Here is a 15,743-nt window from a genome sequence, read left to right as displayed (position 1 = left end):
GCATTACTAATGCAATACCGTTTATCCTAGGCAGTCAATTAAAAACGAACCTCGGTACTGATCTGATTTAGCATGGAGGATGAATTGTCTTAAGGTCAAATGCAAACTGCTGCAAGATTTGGGAGACAGATAATTATATTCATACTAAATATATACCTGTTGAATTTGGGCTTTTTCTCAAAGCTTCAGAAACCCTGAGCTCTCCGATAATTGGGATGGTAAGAATGGTAGGTTTCCGGAAAGTTCGCAAAAAATTAGACTCCATCTAAACGACCGCTCCATACGCTCAAGGAACACCCACCAACAAAACCCACCCCCACAACCACCAGATTATCTCACCAGCAAGTGAGACTGCAAGGTTTGGGGGCCCGGCCGTACCATTCCGCGCGGCGCATGGGGGGGTTCGTGCCCATTTGGCTGCGACTGGCCGTTTCCCCGTCGCTTGGTTTTGCCCCTGCTCCCCCTGCGCAGGCACCCAAAGTGCGTCAGGCCGGCGCTTTATAGCGGCAGCCTGGGCGGCTCCTTTCGCTGTTTTTCCTTTTCTCTTGATAGCGGGTCCTCCTGCGCTCCGCGAAGATGCAGCTCAAACCGATGGAGATTAACCCCGAGGTAAGCGTCGGGTGCATCGTCGCCCGGGGAGCGCAGAGCTGAGGGTCAGCGCTCGCCAGCTAGCTGCCTCGATGACCGGCTTTATTTTTGTATTTTTTTTTGCATTTGCCTTTCAGATGCTGAACAAAGTGAGTGGCGTCTCGCACTGCCTCTGTCCCCTTCCCCCGGGAGCGCCGAGGCGGAGGCGCGCATCAGCTCCGGCTGTCTCGCAGGGACCCAGCGGCGTCCCGGGCGCCCTCCTCGTGCCGCGGCATCGGGGTCGGGGGGTGACTCTGCGGAACCGTCGGAGGTGGTGGGGGGAGGGTGCGGGCCCAGCTCCCGAGGGCGTGGCGCGGGCTTCGCGGGAGCCACGTGGGGGCCGCGCTTTGTGCTGTGTCATTGAGCCGGCGGGGGATGGGGGCGGGGCAGGTTGCGACTCCTCCCAGGCTGGGGTGGGGGCACCGAGGGCGCCGGGCCGGGCCCGCCCTCCGGCAGGCGCCCGCCACTCGCGGGGTCTCGGCGCGCCTGGCCGCCGTCTTTCCTCTCCGCAGGTGCTGGCCCGGCTGGGGGTGGCCGGCCAGTGGCGCTTCGCGGACGTGCTGGGGCTGGAGGAGGAGGCTCTGGGCTCGGTGCCCGCGCCTGCCTGCGCGCTGCTGCTGCTGTTTCCCCTCACGGCCCAGGTAGGGCGTGGGCCCGGGCTGCGTGGGCCCGGGGTGGTGCGCGCCGCTTCCAGAGCCGAGTGAGGCGCGGAGGGCCGTGTGGACTCCCGGCTTCCCTCCCTTCCGCTCCCCTCCCGGACCGGGCGCCCATACCTGCAAAACTGCCCCCTTCCTGCGGGGGATGGGGTGAGAAGCCCGCCCTTTCATGGCATCTACTCAGGGGTGGTTAGAGAATTTGCTGGCTCCTCGCTCGTCCATTCAGCATTGCCGTGAATTTCAAGGAGAAGTAGCAGCATCTCCGTTCCATCATCCCCATTATCCCGAGAAGGAATTCATCCTATTCATGAGTTGGCCGCAACCTACGCGTTTCAGAGCCTTCCACTCCAAGGAATGGCTGGTTGTTTCCCTTTAAGGGCTGTGACCTGCCAGTTTGTTTGGTTCTCAGACTCCCACCTTGCAGTAAAATGGGGAGGGGGGGACGGGCTTGCCTAAGCCACAGCAAAACAATAGGTTCTCTAATGCTCCATCTCCACTCCTGGGTCTTTGGTGGATTTGCGTCTCTTCCCACCCTCCACTCCCTACATCATGCGCACTTGGTTTTTAGCCTCTCCGATGTGCTTTTTTAAAAAAAGCTTAATCATTTGTGTGTGGGGACCTCCTTCCACCTCTCTTGTCTTTCCTCTCTCACCTTGTAGCTAAGTGAAATAGGTGGGCATTAAAGCAGTTTTAGAAACACCTTTTCATTTCCCTTTAGATGGTCTTCCTCCTACAAGTGTGCATGGATGTATGTACCTCAAAGACTGAGCATCAGATATAAAAAGGTAGCTGGGGTAATTGTTGTCTTGCGATGTATGAAATCCCACTAACTGGCATGGCATTGTCTTATCTCCTATTGCTGTCACTTGACCCCCGATTTGGGAGTGGTGAAATCTGCATTAACAAAACCTGGGGCAGTAGCCTTTGGGGCATCATTCCAAACAGTGGAAGCTTTAACCGAAGCACCATGCTAGGGCTGGGTGTTCTAGAAGCATCCTCAGCATAAATTATTAAGTTCTATGGGAAGTTGCAGGCATTCCTCCTAGGAAATGGGCTTGATATTGAGTTAAAAAACCCTTATTAAAGCTATTAGGATAATCCCACTGACATGTTTTTTTATTGCCAAAGCCTTTGGTTAGGTAAACCCGAGCTGCCAAATAATTGCAAGTCAAATTAGCTTCCCTGTTGACAGAATCAAACACAATCTCCTCTCTCCTTTGAGCCTCTGCCTGAGCGCTCTTATTAGAGGATCCATGATGACTCGGAGGTTTTGAGCAGCACTCCCAGGCAAGGCCTCTGGGAGGCAGTGGTGCATCGTGTTTGTCTTTCAAAAGCCCACTGCTTGCTTTTCACTGGATCAAGCTGCGCTTGTTAAAGAACGTTCTGATTTGAGTGATCTGGATGCTCAGTCCTTTAGCTCTAGCTGGGGCAGTCAGATTTGTTGAGCACCTAGTCTGTGATACAAAACACCAATTAGGCTAAACACTGAAGCAAATTCAAAGAAAAGTTGAGGATTATATGTTGATTTCCAAATAAGCTGATGTTAATTTAGAAAGCATCTGATTTTGTCTAAGAGTGTTATGAAATCTTAACTGGACCAGTTTTTTTTTTTTTTAAGATTTTATTATTTGAGAGTGAGGGAGAACAGAGCGAGCGGGAGTGCAGGCACAAGCAGCAGGGAGGGGCAGAGGGAGACTCCCTGCTGAGCAAGGAGCCTGATTCTCGGGGCTCCATGCCGGTACCCTGAGATCCCAGCAGAAGGCAGACGCTTAACCGACTGAGCCACCCAGCTGTCCACTAACCAGTTCAGAAACATTTTAAGTGATAATGAAATATTTGCAGAAGTAGCTCCATGCAAGAGCTCAAACACCTAAAGAATGGTGCTATCCCATTAAACAAACCCAGAAAAGTGAAAATCCTTAACAGCCCATGAATAGTAACTCATTTCAAAGACATGGTAGATCTTTGATGTTAGAATTTCAATTAGTTGGTCTTGTGGGGTAGGGAGATCTTACTCATCTGATGGCGTCACAGACCAGGCTTAAACTAAGTCAGTTATGTGTATAGTAATGTAAGGCTACTGGAATTACAAATATACTTCTAGGGGCACCTGGCTGGTTCATTGGGTGAAGTGTGCAACTCTTGATCTCAGGGTTGTAAGTTAGAGCCCCACATTGGGTGTAGATTACTTAAAATATTAAAAAAAAAAAACCATCAACAACAAAAACAAAGGAAACGTACTTCCGATGTTCTGTCCGATTATACTAGTTACGACACATTAGTGTTTCTATGGTAGCAGTACTGTGCTTTAACTGAGAAGTCCTACCTTTAAGGTCTAAAATCCATTAGTGAAAGGTCCAGACAAGCCCCCTAAATTACTGTACAAAGAGCAGATGGATTCTTTGAGGAAAACTATCTCTAGTCTCATTCATTTACTGATCCCTCCTCCCATTGTTAATCTGTCCTCAAAATGTATTGTTGACAAGGACACGCAAGTGTCACATCTTCTCTTGTAGGGTGAGAAGATTTTGTGGAATCACAGCCCCGAACCCTAGGTCCGTTGTCTTTCCTTCCAAAAAAAAAGTGAGGGAATAATTTCTTAAAATTGTTCCTTTCAGCAGCTAAGTCTTGTTTTGTATTTGTTATTGAAAAGAAGTACACTTGGACACAGTAGAAGTAGAACTTTAAAGAATACTGGGATATAGACTGGCTGGTGTTTATTAGGATGTTAAATTGACCAAAGCTTGATTGGGGTCCTGTGTGAAATATAGTTGGTGGTGGTGGTTTAAGGACAAAAAAAATGAACGTGCCTGTTTTTCTGACTTCAGGACACCACACATTTTCAAGCTAAAAGGTTGCAGTGGTGTCTAGACAAATCCTTGGGCAACATCCAAGGCCATGACTGCACTGCAGCATCAGCGTGGAGTCTCAGAACCTCTCAGAACCCTACGGGCTGGCGTAGGTGTGGGACGCAGACAGGTGATCCTCTGGGTGCTGGCCAGCACCTAGAACCAAGGCTCCTGGTCACACATCCCACTTGTGTTTCCATTTAGGTGGTAGAACTCGCTGTGCTGCCGTCTGTTAGGGCTTTGCATTTTCATGAGATCTAAAAAAATGTTTTATATTCACAGCATGAGAACTTCAGGAAAAAACAGATTGAAGAGCTGAAGGGACAAGAAGTCAGTCCTAAGGTGTACTTCATGAAGCAGACCATTGGCAACTCCTGTGGCACCATCGGGCTTATCCATGCCGTGGCCAATAACCAAGACAAACTGGAGTTTGGTAAGTGGATTTTGAGGGCAGTCCTCTGGTTGACCTCTAGTTAACCAGAGCTTGTGATCCCCAAACCCCCAGGGGTCTGTTCAGCGAAGTCGTCGCCTTACATTTTTTTGAAACCTACTGATCTGGATGTAATCAGTAGGCAAATTAATGATGGATTTTCTTTTGAGGAAAGGAAACTCTTTTTCCAAGAAACATGGTCTAGCTTCTTCCACCTGGAAGGAAGAGGGAGAGAGAGGTAGTTCTGTACTACTTCCCAGCATATGCGTGATTCTCATGTGCCCTTGTTCAAGGCTCGACGCTTCAGAAGAATTAGAGATGATGTTAAACCATAAAATATCACCACTTAGGACCTGTCTCTAATGGTTCTGGGTCTCTTAAGCAACAGGAGAACCAAAGTAGCCTAGAGCAGCCAGACGAAGATACCGTGAAGGCTCCTGCAGGGAAACATAGCAGCTTGAAACCTTGAAAGGATCCAGCTGCAAACAAGGGTCTGGGGTCTTAGCTCACTTCCAGAAAGGAGTCTCAGCCCTCAGGCTTATCAGAAGCACAATGAACAGCATGAAAATATGTTAAAATACATGGCATAATGCGTGCTAGAGGCCAAGGGTCAACAAACTTTCTTGAAAGGTGAGAGTAAATCTTTTAGGGTTTTGAGGGCCAGTGGGTCTCTGTCTTTGCAGTTTAAAAGCAGCCCCAGGCAAGATGTAAACCAGTGGATGTGGCTGTGTTCCAATAAGTCAAAAATAGGCACAGTAGTTTGCCAACTCCTGATTTAGACAGTGGATGGGGGTGGCTAAGAATGGAATAATTTCAGCTAATATAGTCCACGGTGTTGCTTGGAGCAGGTCAGATATGGGTTTTTTTGGTTTTGTTTTGTTTTTTAAGCAAGGTAAGTGTGGCCAAGACTGCTGCTGGTATACTTCCAAAATTTAAAAAAAAAAAAAAAGGCGGGGGGCGGTGCGCCTGGGTGGCTCAGTCGTTAAGTGTCTGCCTTTGGCTCAGGTCATGATCCCAGGGTCCTGGGATCGAGCCCCGCATAGGTCTCCCTGCTTGGCGGGAAGCCTGCTTCTCCCTCTCCCACTCCCCCTGCTTGTGTTCCCTCTCTCGCTGTCTCTCTCTCTCTCTGTCAAATAAATAATCTTAAAAAAAAAGGGGGGGGGTTGCTTGTCTGGCCATAAAGATCCAGTCTTCTAGAACTCAATTTATCAAATATTGACTTGGCATGTTAAGGAGGTGTAGATTGATCCTCTATTTCTTCTGCAGTAAGTCTCACTTCAGAGTCCTGTGTTGGGAGGTCAGCAGAAGCTACGAGAACTCTTGTAGCCGTGGTCATGATTGTGCCACAGGAAATTGGAGTCCTAGCCCTCCCCGTAAAATGAAGAGGATTCCTTCCAAATTTTAAGTGGTCTTTACTTAACTAATTTGTTTGAGTTTAGAGCTGGAAGTTGGAATGCAGTCTTTGAAATACAAATCGATCTTGCTCTAGACACGTCTTCAGCGTCTCCTAGATTTAGCCACATTGAGCAGTGACAAAATGCTTATACCAAACTGTCAGCTGGTCATTTGTCTCTGGGCCAGACTACTAAGCACTTTACATTTCTTCTTAAGATCCTTAAGTTAATGTCTTTCTGGATATCCGTACTACTAAGATTGCATTTTCTACCCTGAAGTAAAAAATCTTGGTTTGAGAACCTATTATTAGACTAGAATGTTGTTGAACCAGGTAGGGTTGTGTGTAGCCAGTTGCTATAGATAATAGCGATTAGAAGGGCGCCAGGCTGGCTCAGTCTGTAGAGCGCGTGAGTTCGAGTCCCCGGTTGGGCATGGAGATTACTTAAATAAATCTTGACAAAAACCAAAAAAAAATCCAACTAGCAATAGACAAGACAGTCCCTGCCTTTATAGCAAGACAGATCTCACAAATACATGTTCCAAATGCATAAGCACCGTAAGGAAGGTGATAGGGATTTGAGAGGTTGAGTGTGAGGTGGGAGGGGAAAAGCGTCCGGATGGCTGGGAAGAGCTGCAGGAGAGGGCTTGGCGCCCTCTGGAGGAGCGGAGAGTTCATCGGCTTGAATGCAGGGAGAAGGGACTAGTTGGAAAGAGGCTGAGGAAGGGACAGCTCATCTACCCCTCCAGGGCCATAGTGAAGACTTCAGTCACCGAACGTGGCTGGCTGTGTAACAGCCTAAGTGTGCTGTAAATGTGCACCCATTTGCACTATTCTGTCTTTACTAATGTGTTTTTCTTTTTTTTTTTTTAAGAGGATGGGTCAGTCCTGAAACAGTTTCTTTCTGAAACGGAGAAGCTGTCCCCTGAAGACCGAGCAAAATGCTTTGAAAAGAACGAGGTAGGAAAATTACTTCCAGAGCGTCAGTTTTAAATGACTACAGAGGTTTTTGTGCTCATTATTCTCTCTTGTCTGCAGGCCATTCAGGCAGCCCATGATGCCGTGGCACAGGAAGGCCAATGTCGGGTAAATGCAATTACAGATCAGAGCCAGGCTGCCCAGGCGGCTCTGTGTCTCCCCTGGAATACATACAGGAACCTCTTACCTGAACACAGCAGACCTTTCCACCCAAGGCCAATTAAGACCAATTAAGCCCAGAAAACTCTTCCAGAATCATGCTTTGGTTGGACCTATTCGTTGAAATGGCTCTTCAGAAATCTAATTGGCAGTAAACATAGTCTTGAGTAAATTCAAACAGTATTTTGTTTACATCCAAATGATTCTGAGAGGAATATCCCCCTCCTGGCAACTGAGCATTTCACATACTCTTCCCACAGACTGTTGGAGAGAGTAAGATTACCAGCAAGGACTGACGGTTTCTAGAAGGCTTAAATATATCGTTAACCTGAACACAGTCCTTTAATCAACAGTTAATTAGATTTAAGTCTGTATCCGTGCCTTTATAACTACTGTTGGCCCTACCACTTTCTAGTCTTGACCTTGGGTGAAATACTTAATCCTTCCTAAGCCTGAATTTCCTCCTCAGGAAAAAGTCATAGCTTTCTGATAGTTACTATATTTATTTTAATAGATTAAGGTTTTATGATAGTCTTACAATATTGTCTAGTATATAGGAAATACATAAGTGTTAGCTATACTAATTTGAAATAATAAGCAAGTCAGTTCCAGCGCATTATACTTAGAGTGACAGAATTTATTTTTAATAAATTAAGTTCTGTTCTTAAAATCATATTGCAAAATATGTGTATTAAATCAACATGTTATACATTTTGAACTTACACAATATTATGTCCTGTATCTCATTAAAGCTGAAGGAAAACATTTTTAATGCAGTATATAGTACAATCAAAACTCATCTTCAAAAATATTTCTTGACTCTCCTCAGGTAGATGACAAAGTGAATTTTCATTTTATTCTGTTTAACAACGTGGATGGCCATCTCTACGAACTTGGTAGGTTTCACTCCATTTTTGGAACCCCACGTAGTTTCAGGCATTCTTCCAGATGAAATTCCTCTTACGGTATTGGTGCGTGACTTTGTGGCAGTTAGTGTATCTTTATGAAGTGTGTCTTTGTTCACAAAGCCAAAACAACGAGGTATTCTCACTGGGGCACTTACCCCTTTATCACGCAGAGCACTTCCACCACCCATCAGGCAGTGTGACCTGCAGGAAGAATGGTTTTAGTCCCAAACCGGCAAAGAGATCCGTGCCAGTTCAAGGCATCCGTGTTCATGTTTTCTCTTCCCACCTTCCCCTACAGCATTAGCACTGTAGGATCTCCCACAGCATCCCGACAAGGAGTACTTTTGGAAAAAGATAAATGCCTCAATGTGATCTTGTTTGCATAGGAAGAATTTGGACATGTTGGGGGGTAATTTGTCTTAGCTGGTATATGCTAACAAGAAAGATAGCCATCTGGTAAAAGTCATCCCCTTTGTATTAATGAAGACTTGCAGCCATGTTGCCTCGAGAACCACCTATAAGCAGACAAGAGCGAAGGAGACTTGGGGCCAGTAAGCAGTCATTAAGGGGCAGTGAGATCCGAAAGATCCCTTCTTGGCTCCACCTCCTCGGTACCTCAGAGGCTGCGTCTGCCTTTTGCTCTGGGACCCTTCCCAGGAGATGTGGCCCAAGCCTTTCTGTTAGGGTGACCACATTGGGCTTGTGTGGTCCTGTTGCTTGAGGATTAGAATTGCCCCGGGTGGGTATCCAGGAGCATTCGAACTTCCTTTCCATCCGATTGCTTCTGACCAGCCTTCCTCTGTGGGAGTGGCAGTGGTATTTGGGAGATGGAAAACTTCTCTTTAGGCTGGGTAAGCACGGCAGCCAGAAAATCTGCAGAGAAAGTTGAGCTGCCTGGCTTCTCTGTTCCAGATGGACGAATGCCTTTCCCGGTAAACCATGGCACCAGTTCAGAGGACTCCTTGCTGCAGGTAATCTTTGGAACCCATCTTCCACTGAGGCCCACCTTTCTTTGGCCATATTGTCTCAGGTGGTAGTACTTCTTCAGGGCAGCCAGCACCCCATCGTCTGGGTTAATAGCAGTCTTTAGGGCTTAAAGATTATTTTAGTAATTCTTTTTTTTTTTTTTTAAGATTTTTAAATTTTTATTTATTTGACAGACAGCGAGAGAGGGAACATAAGCAGGGGGAGAGGGAGAGGGAGAAGCAGGCTTCCCGCAGAGCAGGGAGCCCGATGTGGGCTCGATCCCAGGACCCTGGGATCATGACCTGAGCTGAAGGCAGACACTTAACGACTGAGCCACCCAGGCGCCCCTATTTTAGTAATTCTGTCTACTGTATTTTCTAGCAAATGGTCTTAAACAGGATCCTCCAGAGCAGCCATGACTGATCTGTATCGTGTGCTGACTTTAGTCCAGGGTTAGAATTAGCCTGCAAGCCATTGCTTTACTTCCTTGTGGGATTAAGGTGACCATTGTCCTCTTGTCAGATTACATCACAGCTAACCACTCAAGGGACCCAACCTGAGCCTGCCTTTTTTTTTTAAGATTTTATTTATTTATTTGAGAGAGAAAGAATGAGAGACAGAGAGCACGAGAGGGAAGAGGGCAGAGGGAGAAGCAGACTCCCTGCCGAGCAGGGAGCCCGATGTGGGACTCGATCCCGGGACTCCAGGATCATGAATTGAGCTGAAGGCAGTCGCTTAACCAACTGAGCCACCCAGGCGCCCCCCAACCTGAGCCTTTCTTAATCCCTGTCACACTGCTGGATTAGGGTCTGTCTTACAGCTGGTGTACTAGGAATTCCAGTTAGGCCGTTGACTTCAGTTTTTTCTTCTCCTGGGGCCACTGTTAGAGGACGAGAGGAGCAGATTCAGAACCTGCCTCGATAACTTTAAGATCTAAGATCACTGTCCTACTGTAAAGGATTCCAGAGACCTCTTAGTTCTGGACAAGGGCTGATAGACTACCTGGGGCCCCTTCCCCCTAAAAACAAGTCTCTAGAATTGAATCAATTTACTGTTATAAAGGGAAGTTGCTTAATTGTGATAAGAAGAAATGCTGTTAAGGTGTAAGTACTTCATTTGTAGTAATAACTAATCTTTTTTGAGTGCTTGCTGTGTGCAGATGAAGGGCTGGAAAACTTTCTGTAAAGAGCCAGGTAGAAAGTATTTCAGGCTTCGTGTGGCATTTGGCTCTGTTGCAAGTACAGGCATACCTCAGGGATGTTGTGGGTTCAGTTCCAGACCATTGCAGTAAAGCGAATATCGCAATGAAGTGAGTTAAGTGAAATTTATAGTTCCTGGTGCATATAAAAGTTCTGTTCGTACTCCATTGTAGTCTGTTAAGTGTACAATAGCATTCTGTCTAAAAGAACAGTGTGCATATATTAATTAAAAATACTTCATTTCTAAAAAAATGCCTACCATCATGTGAGCTTTCTGAGTTGTAAAGTTTTTGCTGGTGGAGGTCTTGCCTCCATGTCGATGGTTGCTGACTCATCGGGTGGTGGTTGCTGAAGGTTGGGGTGGCTGTGGCAGTTTCTTAAAATAAGCCGTCAGTGAAGTTTGCTGCATCCATGGACTCTTCCTTTCACGAATGTTTTCCCTGTAGCATATGATGCTTTTGATACAGAGTTTTACCCACAGTAGAACTTCTTAAAATTGGAGTCAATCCTCTCAAACCCTTCTGCTGCTTTATCAACTTCGTTTATGTCATATTCTAGCCCCGAAAGCCTTGTTGTCATTTCAGCAGCCTTCACAGCATCTTCACCAGTAGATCCCATCTTAAGGAACCACTTTCTTTGCTCATCATGAGAAACAACACCTCATCCATTTAAGTTTTCTCATGAGATGGCAGCAATTCAGTCCCACCTTCATGCTCTGCTTCTCATTCTAGTTCTCGTGCTCTTTCCACCACACCTGCAGGTACTTCTTTCACTCAGTCTTGAACCTCTCAGAGTCCCATGAGGGTTGGAATTCATGTCTTCCAAACTCCTGTTCAGGTTGATATTCGATCTCTTCCCATGAATCAGGAATGTTCTTAATGACCTCTAGAATGGTGAATCCTTCCCAGCAGATTTTCAGTTTACCCGGCTCCATCAGAGGAATCACTCACTATGGCCTTACGAAATGTGTTTCTTAAAAAGACTTGCAAGTTGAAATGACTTCTTGATTCATGGGGCTGCAGAGTAGACGTTATTTAGTAGGCATGAAAACACAAATCTTGTCCATCTCCATCAGAACTGTGTGGGTGCACTGTCAGTGAGCAGTCATTTTGAAAGAAATCTTTTTTTCTGAGCAGGAGGTCTCAAGAGTGGGCTTAAAATATTCAGTAAACCATGTTGTAAACAGAGGTACTGTCATCCAGGCTTTGTTTTTCCAGATGTAGCCTACTTCTTAAGGGCCCTAGGATTTTCAGAATGGTAAGTGAGCATTGGCTTCAACTTAAAATCACCAGCTGCATTAGCCCATAATAAGAGAGCCTGTCCTTTGAAGTTTTGAACCCAACCATTGACTTCTCCTCTCTAGCTGTGAAAGTCCTACATGGTATCATCTTCCAATAGAAGCCTAGGTCATCCACGTGGGAAGTCTGTTGTTCAGTGTAGCCACCTTCATTAATGATCTTAGCTAATCTTCTGGATAATGTGCTGCAGATTCTCCATCACTTGCTGCTTCACCTTGCACTTTGATGTTATGGAGACAGCTTCTTTCCTTAAACTTGGACCAACCTCTGCTAGCTTCAGACTTTTCTGCAGCTTCCTCACCTCTCTCAGCCTTCACAGAATTGAAGAGTTAGGGCCTTTCTCTGGATTAGGCTTTGGCTTATGGGAATGTTGTGGCTGGTTTGATCCTCTATCCAGATCACTCAAACTTTCTCCATGCCAGGAATAAGGCTGTTCTGCTTTTTTATCATTCATGTGGTCACAGGGGTAGCACTTTTAATTTCCTTCAAGAACTTTTCCTTTGCATTCACAACTTGCTGTTTGGCACAAGAGTCCTAGCTTTTAGCCTATCTCAACTTTCAACGTGCCTTCCTCACTAAGCTTAATCATTTCTAGCTTTGGATTTAAAGTGAGAGATGTGTGACTCTCCATTTGAACGCATTAGAGGCCATTGTAGGGTTATTAATTGGCCTAATTTCAATATCATCTCGGAACAGGGAGGCCTGGGGGGCGAGAGACATGGGGGAAAAGCTGGTCACCGGAGCAGTGAGAACACATACAACGTTTATTGATTGAGGTCGCTCTCTTGTATGGATGTGGATTGTAGCACTCTAAAACAATTTAATGTGACATCAAATATCACTAATCACAGATCACCGTAATAAATACAATGAAAAAAGTTTGAAATACTGCAAGAATCACCAGAATGTGACACAGAAACACAGATGCTATTGAAAAAAGGTGCTGGTAGACTCGCTTGATGCAGGGTTGCTAAAAACTTTGCATTTGTAAAAATGCAGTCTCTGAGAAGTGCAGTAAGACGAAGTGCGATACGATGAGGTACGCTTGTATTCCATTCTGAGACCACGTCTAAGTGAATATGTGGCCGTATTCTATTAAAACTTTATTCATAAAGATAGGCAGCAGGCTACAGTTTGCTGACCCCTGTGCTAGATGCTATTCTAAGGGACTTCTAGCTTTTAGAGAATGCTTTTAATGAGGCTCTGAGGTGGGTATTATACCCACATTTTACAGGTGGGGAAACTGAGGTACAGGGAGGTTAAGTGATGCTCAGGGTCAGTGACTTAAATGGCAAAACCGTGGTTCAAATCTGGGCAATCCTAGCCACCGTTCAGGACTACCTTCCTGGGTAATAGACCTGGCTTTGGAATGTCCTAAACCTCACGACCTCAAGGTGCTGGTGGACCAAATGATGCCGCAAAGGAGGGAGGGTCACTTTCTCTAGCCTGCTGTCACACACACCTGAGATCAGTTGGAGCTAATTCTCGGATATACGAGGGGCATATGGGAGTAGTAATGTGGAATGAGAAATAGATCTAGAAAAGCAGGATTGAGGGTGATTTGCAAAGGTAGAATTTACTTAGGGGAGAGAGTAAGAGGCAGAACTTCTGGTGATGACCCATTTGGGGGAAAGACTGGTCCTTCTAATAAAGCTCTAAGGTACTTTCATATTGAACACTGCTAATACCACAAAAATGTACTCCACGTAGGATACCAAAAGCTGTTGCTTGAGTAGAATTTGAGGTGTGGGGAAGGTAAAACCCTGTTTAAAAAAAAACAATAAAAACTAACTAGAATCTCACTTAAATGGAATAAACGAGCATCTTAATTAGTGAAAATTCTTATCCTAAGTAAGGCTGGTTGTATATGGTTGAAGCTTGTATTAGGTTGTCTGAAGTATATAGTAAATTGTTGCTAAACTGGTAAGAAATGACATAAGCTTAACCCATGAATTCTGAGGTCACTGCTCATGGTCTGTAGGAGATGAATGACTATTCCCTTTATAGACACACCTTTTAATAGTTGTTATCCCTGTGGGTCCTACAGGAAAGGTCTGGAATAGTATAATTCTGATTGAGAATGAAATATGTAGATGTCAATCTAGAATCCCCTCTAGACTGGTTCTAAAGCAGGAGCAAAACTGGATGTGGCTGATGCCTTTTAAGGGCCAGCTCATGGAGTCGATGGTTTTTAGACCTTGGGAGCTGATGCGTCATGACTGTTCTGTCCTCTTAAAGGTCTTACATTTCATATGGTTTGTGGAGCTATTTTTCCACTAGACTTTTTACAGATGAAGCAGTGATTGATATTTACTATGCCAAGGCGTTTAAACCCTAGAATTTGGGATCAATTTTCTATTACCAATCTTTGTAATCTGGGTCTTAGAACTAGTAACACATGTCCTTCCAACATCGATAAGTCATTAACACCTGGAACACCAGGCATTTAAGACTGTTCGGTAAAATGTTTACTTGAAAGGAATTTGTGTTTACTTGGAATTTCTTGAGTTAGGGGAACTTTTTTCTTAGGCCCCCTAATGGGAGAGAGGATCTATTTTTTACCTTGTTGCTATTTGAGGAAAAGTGCGTTCCTAGTGTATGTAGTTTTCTTGTCAAAACCAGGCACAAGGTGGAGGAAGCCCAGAGCACTTGGTGAAAGTCATAAAGAAGTCAAAGCTTCTAAAGTCAAGTCTGTGCATGAGTTCTTATCTTGCCCAACACCTGATTTTTTTTAATTAATTAATTAATTTATTTTTGGTCTGAAGCCAGCCCTGGTTTAAAGTGGGAGGTTTGAAGTTGATCAGGGTGACCTCTGCGCCTTACCGATAACTTTCCTGTTGGAACTTCCTTTTGAGCCGCTGCTGTTTGGATATGAATGACCTTTCTCCTTTCAGGATGCCGCCAAGGTCTGCAGAGAATTCACCGAGCGTGAACAAGGGGAGGTCCGCTTTTCTGCTGTGGCCCTCTGCAAGGCAGCCTAATGCCCTGGGGGGGATGTAGCCTTTTCCCACCCCTTTCCCTTATATGTGAAACCCACCTTCACCAATGCAGTCCAGAATGCTTCAGTACTTGCGGAACACAGCTGTTCTCCTTCGGTTCTGCAGTTACGCTCTTCCCCTTGGCCACACCCAAGCACTAGCAGAGCTCAGCTGTCGATCGAGCAGTTTGGTATAAGCTTCAGATGGTGAAGCATTCCCCTCCCCCCCATGTATGTATTGTACCTCAATAGCTAATGCTTTAAATGGCTACTACTTTGGTTTGCGTCTGTAGGTTAAGGCCTTGGATGTGGTTTGTTTGTCGTTAAAAGAAATAAAACTTTTCTGCTGATTAAGAGATGAGCCTCAGCTGGTTTCCACTTTCTCTTTTATCTTCCCCTCCAGTGCTATATGGTTATGTCTTCCATAGAAGCAACTCCTAGGGCACAGGGTAGGCAAATTACCATAAAAGTAGTATTGGTTCAGAGTCTCCAGACTTTTTTCTATTGATTGATTGATTGATTGATTGATTGATTCATTTATCTTAAAGATTTTCACTAATCTCCACACCCAACTTGGGGCTCGAACTCACAACCCTGAGATCAAGAGTCACATGCTCTACCGACTGAGCCAGCCTGGCGCCCCTTTCTATACATTCATATTACTGTGTATACCTGTAGACTTAAAATTTTTTAAATAGACTTCCATTTTAGATGAATTTTTAGATTTACAGAAGATTGAGAAGCTCTTAGAGTTCCCATATATTCCTCCATTTTGCCTATTAACAGCTTACATTAGTAACAGCTTACATTAGTATAAAACATTTGTTATAATGACCCAATCTTGATATTACTGTTAACTCCCATCCATAGCTTCTTCAGAGTCCCTCAAGTTTTGACCTAATGCCCTTTTTCTGTTCCAGGAGCCCATCCAGGACACCATTTTATATTTAGTTGTCATGTTTCACTAGGCTCCCTTGGCTGTGATCAGTTCTCACATTTTGTTTTTGAGGACTTGACAGTTTTGAGGGGTACTGGACAAGTATTTTACATGATGCCCGTCTACTGGGCTATGTCCCGTGTTTTTCTCATAATTAGACTAAGGTTATGAATCCAGCTTGCAAGTGAAGGATATTTTGGTTCCTAGGAGGAAAATGATCACTACGATTGACATTCTTTTAATGTAAAAAAAGTGATTCAGATTATTGTAATTGCTCAGAGTTGAAGCCAGAGGGATGTATTTTCAATTCTAACTTGGTGTGTGACTTATGTACAACACTTTGAAGAAGGACTTACGGGAAAGGAA

The 15,743-nt window shown here is 45.0% G+C and overlaps 1 protein-coding gene across 2 annotated transcripts; it reads left to right on the top strand.

The window, feature by feature from the left end:
• The first annotated feature begins 511 nt into the window (after window positions 1–511).
• UCHL1 (ubiquitin C-terminal hydrolase L1) lies at window positions 512–14,805 on the top strand. 2 transcript variants are annotated; one of them, XM_035005069.1, is made up of 9 exons: window positions 512–609; window positions 726–737; window positions 1,140–1,268; window positions 4,415–4,565; window positions 6,830–6,915; window positions 6,994–7,041; window positions 7,922–7,988; window positions 8,913–8,971; window positions 14,358–14,805. In XM_035005069.1, the coding sequence occupies exons 1-9, from the start codon at window positions 577–579 to the stop codon at window positions 14,442–14,444; spliced, it is 672 nt and encodes a 223-aa protein (XP_034860960.1). In that variant the 5' UTR covers window positions 512–576; the 3' UTR covers window positions 14,445–14,805. The 2 variants fall into 2 exon arrangements, with proteins under 2 accessions (XP_034860960.1, XP_034860961.1); XM_035005070.1 differs by lacking the exon at window positions 1,140–1,268 and having other exon boundaries at window positions 539–609.
• The last annotated feature ends 938 nt before the right edge of the window (window positions 14,806–15,743 follow it).

The sequence above is a fragment of the Mirounga leonina genome, unplaced genomic scaffold (genome assembly GCF_011800145.1).
Source record: "Mirounga leonina isolate KUSES-001 unplaced genomic scaffold, KU_Mleo_1.0 Mir_129, whole genome shotgun sequence".
Classification (NCBI taxonomy): domain Eukaryota; kingdom Metazoa; phylum Chordata; class Mammalia; order Carnivora; family Phocidae; genus Mirounga; species Mirounga leonina.
This window is presented reverse-complemented; position numbering and strand designations above follow the sequence as displayed.

Excerpts from the sequence above, each read along its gene's own strand:
- UCHL1 (XM_035005069.1), top strand. The coding sequence starts at position 577 with ATGCAGCTCAAACCGATGGAGATTAACCCCGAG. Across the intron at positions 7,042-7,921 it reads CACAGGAAGGCCAATGTCGG|GTAGATGACAAAGTGAATTT; the intron begins GTAAATGCAATT and ends GACTCTCCTCAG. Across the intron at positions 8,972-14,357 it reads CAGAGGACTCCTTGCTGCAG|GATGCCGCCAAGGTCTGCAG; the intron begins GTAATCTTTGGA and ends TTCTCCTTTCAG.